The sequence below is a fragment of the Fulmarus glacialis genome, unplaced genomic scaffold, assembly GCF_000690835.1.
Source record: "Fulmarus glacialis isolate BGI_N327 unplaced genomic scaffold, ASM69083v1 scaffold2700, whole genome shotgun sequence".
Classification (NCBI taxonomy): domain Eukaryota; kingdom Metazoa; phylum Chordata; class Aves; order Procellariiformes; family Procellariidae; genus Fulmarus; species Fulmarus glacialis.
In genome coordinates this window covers 1,857-13,839 of record NW_009185626.1, presented here as the reverse complement: position 1 = coordinate 13,839, position 11,983 = coordinate 1,857, and the positions used below count along the sequence as shown (strand labels likewise).

The following is an 11,983-nucleotide window of genomic DNA, read 5'->3' as shown; positions in this document are numbered from 1 at the left end:
AGCTATCTTCAGAAAAGTACTAGTAGCAAGACAAGTACAACATTTACAACTCTGCCTCTGCTGGGTTTCAGTCTTAGCCCAAGGGCCTAGGGAAGAATACCTCTGAGGGACCATAATGGAAGTGCAACCCTTTGCCTCTGACTTGTCAGAAGTCAGCGACTGCCAGCTGTGGTTGTGGTCCAAGATAAACAGTCTTCCAGTTGTCTGCTTGTACTATTGCACATCATTAGCTTGTTGCTACAGTAAGAACAGAACTGACAGTTCTTCTCTAAGAAACACTACTGTCAACAAGACTACGCAAGCAAATTTTCTTTTAAATATCTGGAGATGCAGTCTCCGAGTCCCAAAAGCACACGAGTCTGTAAGAGTTAAAACACAGTACAATATACAGTATTGTTGTTGGGGTACATTGTTGTCACCGACAGTTTGAAAAATTAGTCTCACCGGAATATGACAGACCAATTAAAATTAAAAATCTGGAGTCTAGAAACAGTTTCAACAGTTAAACTTCAACATCCTCCCTTCTCAAAACAGGAGGTTGTTGCATTGCACCGCAGTCTGTGAGGAAGCTCTGGTACCATATTTTTGTACTCTGATTTCAGTCCATTCAGCCAAATTGACTGGTGTTAAAAACACATGCTTTAATTTAAATCAATGTGCTTTATCCAGAAGAGGTCCTGCATTTAGATATTGAAAAATGAGGGAGCACAGTCCAACACTTGTGTTCTATTAAAGCTTTTATTAGCTAGTTTAGCTTTTCCTCACAGAATTTTTCCAGAATTCCTATAACAGTTCTTAATATCAGAGTAAGGAGTTAAGTGTTCAAGTGAAGTTATGGAAGAAAAAAAGAGCAGCAGCAGTTTGGCAATAATTCCTCAGATCACTGACTGCAACTTATTTAAGCCTCCTTTTTCTCCAGTAAGATTTTGTGCAACTCATCTGCATCCTCACTTGTTTTCACCCTTATTAACATAGTGACAGGAACAGCTGGATTCTTCTCATCAATCGGTGGATTAGGAACACAAACTATAAGAACATTGTTTTTTCCCGTTCTTGTGCATGGCATCTTGGGTGGGATTAGAACATTCAACAGTATGTTTCCTGCGTATGAGGAGGAAAAAAATTACAATTAGCAATTTTTCAGCTTTTACTGCAATACAGATGTTAGTATACTTACTAAATGGGGATTTAAGTTTGTGTTTGGAAGGAAGGCAATTCACAAATGTCATATATACTTGTCTTATGCTTCCCTAAGCATCTGCTCACGGCCACTGTTCTCACAGACTTCTTTCCTCATTACGAATGAGGAAATCTCTGAAAATACTGTCTCCTCCTTTTTTAAAGGGAGGAGTCTGAAGAGTATCAAGTTATAGTAGGGACACGCAGGAAAAAGGGAAGGGGACAAGGGAGAAGCAGCAAATGAGGACTCAAGTCACAGCGCTTAGTTTATGCTTACGCAAGTTACTCATTCTGACCATCAAGCACAGTTCATAAGCAGAAGCAAAAAGTTAGCTTTAACACACGTACAGACACGTTAATCTAAAATTGGACAAACTATGGTAGAGTAAGTACCTCGCTTCCTCACATCGTACAACACATCTGATGTGGTCTACCATCGGGTTACTAGTAACAGCTCTATGTCAGCTTTTTAAATTATGTAGTGAGTTTGACAGCTTCAATATTAGTGGTCTATTAAAACAGTTGCAAACAAACTCAGATCTGCTTCCACGGAAGATGCACACGTTTTGTAAACCTGGTAAATAGTTCAGAACACGGTAGTAGTATTTAGGGAAAAGTCAGTCTTCGCCTTCCTTTCCAGTTCAGTTTTTCAACACAGTGAGATTTTAGGAAAGGATTATAGCACTGTGTGAAGATAGCAAAAAGGAAAGTGTGCATCACTATGACTGCAGCAGCTTCTAGAAACCAATGCTTGGAAACACCAAGCTGAAAAGTCTTAGTGTATGAGCTGAAGAAAAAGCAAAGATATCCTAATACATCACCTCAAATGAAGGTAGAGGGAATGTAAATCAACATCATGAAAATCAGCATCAGCTGAGTGAAAATCAAGACTTGTGTTAAAGAGTAGGTAACTTGGAGAAATCAAGTTTTCGTCTGCTCTATTCCACACATTCAAATCCCCGAGGAAATGCAGAAAGCACTGACAACTCTAACATACATCTGCCTTCAGTTTAACGGCTAAGAACTGCCCTTTATCTAGCAAACTTTGTCTCCACTGAAAGAAGTTAATGATTTAGACGTGACTAACACAGGAGTCCCAATCTCACCAGGTATTTGAAAACTGCCCCTAATGGGCCTGCAGAGGCTTCATATAGACTTGCTAGGGTGCATTATAAACTGAAAGCCAGGTGAGATTTACCAATGGCCTACAGTGCAGCATGGCTTTAGTCCTCAGGTCTTCTATAAGCATAATATTTATTCTATTTTATGGAAGTTGTCAAGTGCAAAATAGATTTGCACAGTTTGAATGTGTAAACACTCTTCGGCCAGAACATTGCACCAAGTTGTCAAGTGCAAAACATTGATTCGCACAGTTTGAGTGTGTAAACACTCTTCAGCCAGAACATTGCACCTTAAACACTTTAATACATCAAGTCCCCCTATCTTCTACAAGCAAAGAAATGGTTGGGTTTTTTTTTTTCTTTAATTAGCTGTATGTGTTAATGTTCATCTCAAAAGATATTCTGAGGAACTATCACACCACAGGTTACTCTCATTCTGTAGAGTCCACCTACCATTTGTGATCCAACTAAAATTAGCTAAAACACAGTTGGACTTCAGCATGCATTTTAAGAGCAATGCATATAGCAAAATCCTGCAGACCTGATCTACGTAACGCTCCCCTTTACCCTGAAATACAATGGATGTCTGCCCACATGGTCAACTATTTACATATTCAGGATGAATTGCAGACGACGATAATTGGCCTGCATCTTACCACAAAATTTGTTCCCCTTCATTCATCACACCTGATACATGTATATCATTGTGGATCTTAAGCCACGCTTCAGTCACTCAAGTCAGGGATGGAGAAAAGCTATTAAAAAGGGGGAAGGGGGGAGGCATACCCCAACATACACCATAACCTTTTACTTCCTTGCACTGCTTCACGTGCACTATTTTGTAGTACTCCTTAGAGGCACAATTGCTTGTTCAATACTTGAAATTATTAAAAAAAAAAGTGGAAAGGTTTTCACTAATCGTGTCTGTTATGCTGTGTAACAAAAAAATCCTAATGTTTAGCAAGGAATTTCACATCAAGACTTGCTACTAGAAGAAATTTACTTACCTAAATTGGTATCCGCTCGGACTAGGAGTTGAGTTTTTTCATTTCCTGCTGGTTTTAAGTGTAATGTTCCTACGCCTTTTTCTTTAAATTCATTATCCTTTTTGTAAAACAGTTTGCACCTGTGGGGGGAAAAAAACCACAAACACAAAAACCCACAACTTGTTTGTGCAGATATGTAGAGATTAAATACAAAGATATCTCCCAAATACACACACCTACATATATGTATACATCTGACTCATGGTAAGCCAACATTTTAATAATAATCAGGAGTTAACATGCTGTGAGTAGCGTAAATCTTTATTCTTCTTGACCTTGTTTCATGTGCTAACAGATAGTACTTCCAGTTCAGAAAGAGAAAGAATTAATTAATTCTTTCTTTCAGTATCAAAATGACAAACATATTACTTTCAGGGAAAAGTAAAATGCACAGCAACCTGTACTCAGTGTCTATAAGGAGTAATAACTGTACGCTACTGTTAAAAAACACTGATTACAAAAACGTAAGAATTTGTTGTGTCATTCTGAGGTTATAATGGGACTTTTATGTAAAATTTAAAAACATTTTAAAGTGAGGCTCTAATAAACCTAATGCCATTCTTCATAAATTAGCATGTACCTTCTCTCAGATAAAGCAAATGACTTTTCGTAGAAGGACGAATTGTGTGCTAAGTGTTAAGCAGACGTGCAATTACTTGGACTACTGAACATGCTTTGAAAAACTGCTTCTAGTAGAGGTAGTCTCACTTTGAACTTAAAAGTACAACTTGTTCACTCCTTCATACAACAATCAGCATTTTCCAACTGAAGAGTCTTATTTCAGGCTACGCAAATAGCTGAGCACCTGACTGATTTTTCAGAAGTACAGTACATTATTTCTGTGATACAAGCCCTACAATTTAAACTTACAAAACCTGGTGAAGGCAAAAACATCATCTTCAGTTGGAAAAAAACCTGATCACAAGTAGAACACAAACTCGCTATCAGTGCTGTGTCCAAGATACACAAGAATTTTAGTAAGATCTTACACATTTTTGTCTGTAATTAACTTCTTTGCAAGTGGAACGTCATGTTCTACATGGCTTCCTAACAAGCTTTATTAACTAGGAAGTCAAGAACACATACGTCATTAATTATGCACTGCAGTGGTAAAGAATAGCAGCATGTAGGTATGAATTTTATTCTCAAAGTTACAATTCTATTCACTATCCCAAGTTAAAGTCACTTACTTCTTTGAGTAGAAGGCATCATCCTCTTTTATTTCATTAACAATGACTTTTGGTGGCTCTTCTTCCTCCTCTTCTCCTTCAAATAAAAAGTTTTAATACATTAATGTTGTGAGCATGTAATCTGGAAGGTATTTTTGGCATTGTGTTAGAACTAGTTTACGCATGCTATATTTGACATATACATCAAACATGTGGCCTGTCATGATTTAAAGGTTTTTTAGCAATCAATGTGGGCTCTGAAGCAGCTTCAGCTACAGACAAAAAGTCTTATTTTCTTTTCATACAGCCACACCCCTCAAGCAACATTATGCTTTTTTTCAGTTTAAATGGGATGAAAACACTCAACCCCCACTAAGCAATCAAAACCAAAAAATGCCAAGCTTAACAAGTCAAACTTAAGTCAAAACCTTCTGTCAGGGGAAAACAGTCACAACGTTTCAAAGAATAGTCTCCACAAATGGGTCCAAGTAAAGCATAATAAATACTTCCAACAGCCAAGTTTAATTTGGGGGACAGGTAATCGGTTGCAGGAATGACAGCCAAGAGACAGTGGCAGGATTATGCCTTTCCAGTCCCTCAACTGCTAGGATTTCTATCGGCTTACTCTACCCAGCTTAGCTAAATAGCAGAGTAAAACTGTCAGGTAATATGCAACGTTATTGGCCTTACAGTCTTGTAGGAAAGATGTACGAAATTGTTCCATATCTTACGCATTTTACTGAGGGATCTCTTGATAAACCTATTGGGAAAAGCAGCAGGATTGAAATGTCCCGCAGGCTCAAAGATGAACATACCAGTTGCTTTAGATTTCATCATTGCAAGTTTTGTATTCAGCTAAAGAATTATATTCTATTACAGAAAGTATAAATCTGACAGAAAGTATAAATCTGACAAATACATAGGTTTTGATAACCATACACTTTTAGTTATACTTAAACAGTATGTGAGACTGAGATATTTCCAAATTAGTGGTACAGTTTTGCACTTTCAAATTCAAGAACAATTATGATCTAGTTCAACTTAAGAATACTGCAAAGATGAAATACTACTAAGTCACATACATTCACAGCTTACCATTAAAATAATCGTTTTATAGAGAATTTACCTTTATCATCGCTACTGCCACTTTCTGTCTGAGCTTCCAATACATTGGTGGATGCTGCAGTGACAGACTTAGCCTGGTTTGCGTCTTTTCCAAACAAACCTGAATTCCCAGGAGAAAACGAGAAACTACTAAGCGTTCCTGAGCCAAGGGAACCCAAAACAGAACTGTCGACACTCTTGCCAAAATTAAATGAGACGGTTGATGTAGCTCCTAACGATGGGTCTTTTTTTTCGGATGCAGCTTCAGGTTTTTTGTCCGAGGTATCCTCAGTTTTGTTGTTGTTAAACAAAAAAGTTGATCCTTGCTGTAGCTTTGAATTACCAAATGTAGAAACAGACTGAGAGCCAGGTGTCTTGTTGCTTTCATTTTCAGAGCCACTATCACTACTGCTTCCGTGTTGCTGTTCAATATTTGCTAAATACTTCTCATAGTCTCTAAAGATGGGTGTCAGGTCACATAGCGGGTTTGTGTTTACATGCTTAACTATCCAGTCACGCACAGAACAGTTTAAAGCTGCTAACTGTTTGTGGTAAACACTAGAGCTACAAACTTTACTCTGAGCATAGCCAGATGAGGACGGTTGACTGCCACCATTCACTTTTGGGCTTGCAGCCTTTTTCTCAGTAAATGCAGTAGTAGTAGGACCATTTGACATTGTGGATCCTATTAGAAAAAAAACATGGTTTAGAACTTTTTTTTTTCCCAGAAAGCACAGTTCTCGTAAAAACCTAAACTAAATGTTCTCAATATTTATCAAATCACTCATTGTTGCTCAGTTAGGCGTCTTGTCTTTTATCACAAGACCGTGTACCAGATACTGTGCTACAAGTAAACAGACACTGGTATCGGAACAGAAACGGACCTAAGCTCACTACGTTTAGACAAGTTAGCTCAGGGATAGACAAAGTAGATGGAGCATGTAGTTGTATAAAAAAAAAATCCAAAGAAATCTTACAGAATAACATTAAAAGAAATAGAAGTTTCGTATTTCACCAAGACCCCCAAAATCTTAATAGCTGTAACAGCTATTAAAACAAAATATTCAGTTACCTCTTGCTACTTGTGCTTTAAAAAACTCTGAACACAGTAGCCCATGTTTTTGCGTGTTTTTGAGTGGTTTCCGGATAAAAACCGTAATAAGCAAATTAAGAAAATCCTCATTAAATATTTAAGTTTCTCCTAATTTAGTTAAGCTAACTGAAACCTAAGTTACTCTAAACTTCAAACTCCACCATTTCTATTCTGTCGCGTGCTGACTCTAAAACACTATGGCATGGTTAATGCTTTTGCATCTCCAACACAAAGGGATAGAACTAATATTCTCCAGGGACTACCAAAGCATGAGACTAGACTTAGATTTGACAAAATATTTCAAATGTCTTAAAATGTAGGTATAAATTGTAAAAGATAAAATTCTAGTAAGACTGTTTGCAATGTAAGATGTACAGGGAAAAAAGGTTAAGACTTTAGATATGCAGCATATATTTACCAAGAACTGCAAAAAATACAGAAACAAGACCTTAAAAAAAACAACAACAAAAAACCAACCAACCAAACAAAACCAACAAAACAAAAACACGAAGAAACTGCAGTCCTACTAAATGTCCATTTTCCATTAGCGTTTTTTTTTTTTTTTTAAATTAAATTCAGGTAATTGGGACAATTATTTAACTGGAACACGTTATCAGCTGTTTCATACTATTTGGAGAGTGTCTTATGCCAATGTCTTCCATTTCTATTTGTGCCTATAAAGCTTTTACCTCCAGTATTAGACCAAACACAAATTTAGTTTCTACTTCTTAAAACTGCATGCATTTGATAACTTGTCCCTCCAGCAGTCGAAAATCTTTTTAAGAAATCTTACAAAGACGAATAAAGTCTCAAAACCTTCAAACAGAACTACAGGGTTGTTTGAATTTGATTTTATGGCTGAATTTGTTGATACGTGTGCTTATTTGCAACTTACCAAATGCTGATTGTGTTTCAGAGGTGGTCTTCAAACTGCTGAAAGAAGGAGTGCTAGAGACACTACTGCTTCCATTAGATAGCCCTTCTAAAGGCTTTATTCCTGCACCATTACCAAATCCGCTGAAGCCACCTCCTCCTTTTCCAGAAGGCAATATAAAGCCTTTAAACCCTTTAAAAGCTCCTCCACTTTCAGACTGAGGAGAAAAAAAAAAGGGGCGGGGGGGAGGGGAAGAGACAACCAGTTACATACATCTTCTCCACAAAAATCCTATCCCCGCTTAATATTCCACTTACTTTACCCTGGTTCAGTGTGTCATTTCATGCATTATTCTATATCAGCTATGTAAACAAAAGTTAATAGCTTCCTTATGACACATATAGCTACTACTTTTAAAGGACTCAGATGTTCGGTACGAAAATAAACTAGATCTAGGAAGTGGATACATAAAAGTTGTTCAGAGCAGCAGATGTGTTTGACTACCTATTTAGACATTCATAGCATCTTGTTTTCTTTAAATAATTACATAGTAATATATAATTGCAGGCTTATTTTCAGCAACTTTTAGCATTTACAACCGCAGTTAGAATCCAGCACTTCAAGGCACTCATCAAAACAGCATACTTTGTAGTCACCTATGTAACATTTAAGTGATTTACTCAAAATATTCCAATGTGACTAATGGGAGAAGCAAAGATAGACTGTACTTGATAACATAATATTTATGCTTTCTGTAGCCTTTTCATTACCTAGTTCTGAACACTATCTTTACAACCATATTATTTTATGGTATAGTTTCTTACATGTTTTTAAAAGATATAGCGTGATTAACACGCAAATAGGCACTGCCACTTTTAGGTACTACATATAATGTCTTTCGAGGTAATGAGCACTTATTACTGGAAGTGGACTTTCAGTGTCTCTGGAACACCATCAGAGGAAAAGGAGAATTGCTTCTGAGTTTCATCTCCTTTTGCCACTGAAGAAATAACAAAACTTACCAATTTTAGATTCTATTCCAGTATCTGGCCTTGTGGGTATGGGCTCTTTTTGTTTCCCTTTGTGCTCTACCTTTTTCAGTTCAGTCCTCTGTTTCTCATTTTTAGGCAGCTATTTTTAGTCTGTCTCTCTTTGATCAGTCCTACCTGCCTCTCTATCTGGACATTCAAGTTAAACTGCAGTCTTTTTCTTTGTAGCATTCTGCTTGCTCCATTTAGGAACATCTATAAATTTCAAATTTACCTTTTTGTAAATATTTCACAGGTTTCTTATGTAACCTCAGCTGTCCTGCCACCTCTTCTGCTTTTTAGACTTTGCCCAGCCTTCTATCCTAGCTCTTCTTCCAGCTTGGATCTCTAACAGCTGACTCCCAGCCTCCTCACTATTTCTTCTGCAATCACCTGGTCCCCTTTCTCAGCCAGTTCTATTTTTCCCATTCCATCTGCCCCGGAGTCTCTCCTGTTCAAGTTGTGGTTTATTTCTTGCACCACCTCTTCCCAGTACAATCCTTTAATTAACTGCGTTCTCTACCACATTTGTGGTTAAAACTACTATCGGCCAAAGTGGGATAGGACAGCTTCTTCATTTACATTGTTTGGACGGCAGAAGGAAAATCAAAAGCACAGGAGAAAACGATCTAGCCCCTAATTGTGCATAGTCCCATTCAATCCAAAAGCAATTTGAGTGATAGGTGAAGTTTCTGTCCTATTTCTAACACGGCGCATGCCCTGTTGAAAGAATGTTTCATAGAAAGATATGTACGACAAAGCACCTGTCAGGGATTTTTGAAAGGACTACAGTTTGGTTGGACTGGGTTAATGCTTTCACAGGGACTAAATCTGTAACAAAGGCCAACTTCCTTTCAATTTTCAATTTGTTACTGCAAAGAGTAGGTGGCACTAAAGTGCTTCACAGGGGAAAAAAAAAAAGTAGCAGCATTCTTAACAAAAGACATCTTTTTCATTCTCAGATCAGCTTAATATTTTGGCTTTTCCTTATTTAGCATCTGCCTGAGACATCCCCCAGCCCTCCAGTATGGGTAACTAATAACTTTTGATTTCCAGGCTTCCATCTCTGCAAAGAATGAAACTGGAGCAGTTCAAATGCTATTGTACCCATCTGTAGAAGACACTGTGTCTGAAACATTCTGCATTTATACTTCAAAAATACACATCTTTCTTGACCCACTCAATACTAGTATTACCCATTTTTCGTTCTAGTCTTATTCTTGCTATGGAACAGTAAGCAAAAATTAATTTGCATGTATGAGCTGACTAGTTGCATATACCTTCTAAATGATAGCTTTATACAGTATTATTACAAGCTCAAATAAATAAAAACCTGAGCATGGATGTCATATTTTGCAACCGAGTCAAACTACAACACTAATGCTCAGCGATTGCATTACCTCTGATCCAACATTTCGGCGCTTTGCTTTTTTAATAGCTCTGTTCTTCAGGACTTCTTCACTAGCTACTGAGAATGTTCCCACCTTTAAGAAGTAGTTATGGAATCATTAGTGAAATTCTCAGAATGCATAAAGTTATCATATTCTCAAGAGATGGCTGAGATCAGCTTTTGAACACAACTGTAACACTTCTCCCTAACAAATAAGAGAAGGAGTAAAAAAAAAAAAAAACCCAGAAAACATAGTGCTGTGATTAGCTTGCCAGCTACTTGGACAATTAGTTGACACTTTCAAAACTCTTTCTTGTTCTGCATTACATTTCCCTTCGTGCAATCTCAATTTTATTATGACAAATAAGTCAAACAACATTTTTTTTTATTGCACCGTTACAAACAATCTTCAGTTTGGAGAAGGTATATTGAGATGTATGCTGTAAGTCAGTCTCCTACAGTCTGCTGTAGTTCAAGTATTAGCAAAGACAGCTAATAACTAATTACTACCCTGTAATAAATGAGGAAATTAAGTTTTCTTACATTCAAATTTATGGAAGAGTACTGTCAGTTTTCTTTCTCACATTTTATAGGCCTAAACATTTAATACTTTTAGTACACAGAAGCTAGCACAGTTTGTTTAGAGACAATACATGAGCCATAAGTAAGCATGAGACACTAAACATGAAAATCTCTTTTTACAATCAGATGAAATGTATCATTTGACTGTTTGCTTCATTCTTCTGGCTGTGTAGGGACATTCAGCTAAGCACTCTAAATTAACATATTTCTGAAATTAACTATTACTGACCTTTAAAAAAAAAAGACATGAGACATGAAGGAAATTTATCTCAAGAAATCAAAACCACTTTTCTTGTGAACTCAATAAATACCCATCACACATTTGAAGAGTTCAAAAGCATTATGCATTTTAACAAGCCTATGGTTCCCTTTAGAAATGTAAAGTTCCTTTCCCCTGAGCTGCTGATGTCATTTTAACTGTTAAAAGCTGCTTTGCCATATGGTCTGCATATATTGGAAGCTTTATAAAAAAAATCCTTTATATAAAATTATCTTTAATTGTTACACTTTTAACCAATTTTACTCACAAGATTTCACTCACAAGATAAATAGCATATGTAAATAACTAGCCTACTACCTGCAGGGTTGGGGGGTGGGGGGAATCTAATGTATTTCTTACTTCCTCAGCTTCATCCTCCTGATCCCAGTTTCTGTCAGTCAGTTCCTTCTCTGCAATTCTCTTTGCCATTTTTCCACACCTGGGGCGGGGAGGAGGGAATGCATAGAATCAATTGAACAGAAATTAAATTCTAAGCAACAGTGATCTTCAATTTGTATTACTTAGAACAAATAATGGGAATCAGAGTTCATATAGAAGTACGTAAAAATTGGAATGACAGTTGAAAACCAAGTGTTTCTAACAACTGTTGTGGCAACAACAATCAACAGCACTTGAGATTAAAGTTGTGGTGATAAGCCATATTTGATCTTAAATTTAAGGAACAATAGAAACACGTAGTTCTATTATGGGATAAGTTTTTTTTATAGCAGCAATGCTGGCTAGAGAAATCCCTTTCAGTCCCACAACCTGGTCACCACTTACTCTGAAGGGCTGCAAAAAATGAAAAGTATGGAGAAAAGATCTGGTTAAAACATTCCATATTCCACTCCATCTTGCCTCAGGATACCCATGTAAGCAGCAAGAGAAAAGTAAATTGCTTAAGCATCTAAAATAAATACCGATGAGGACCTACTGAAGCAACTGGACAGAAAGCTAGGGTAAGAATGAAGACAATGCTCTCGTACAAAAAACAGGATTGGAAGAATATTACTAATTAGAAGTTTCAAAAATTCTATTACAAATAAATCGGATTATTTTTCCTCAAAAGGACACATAAAGCGTATCATGGATTTGAGAGCAATTACTGTAAGCAGCCAATCATCATTTTGCTAGTTAT

The 11,983-nt window shown here is 36.9% G+C and overlaps 1 protein-coding gene across 1 annotated transcript; it reads right to left on the bottom strand.

The window, feature by feature from the left end:
- NUP50 (nucleoporin 50kDa) lies at nt 1-11,285 on the bottom strand. Its single transcript, XM_009587091.1, has 7 exons — nt 11,206-11,285; nt 10,015-10,098; nt 7,608-7,803; nt 5,642-6,304; nt 4,537-4,612; nt 3,308-3,426; nt 1-1,101 (listed from the first exon to the last, which is right to left on the bottom strand). The coding sequence occupies exons 1-7, from the start codon at nt 11,272-11,274 to the stop codon at nt 899-901; spliced, it is 1,410 nt and encodes a 469-aa protein (XP_009585386.1). The 5' UTR covers nt 11,275-11,285; the 3' UTR covers nt 1-898.
- Between the last annotated feature and the right edge of the window lie 698 nt (nt 11,286-11,983).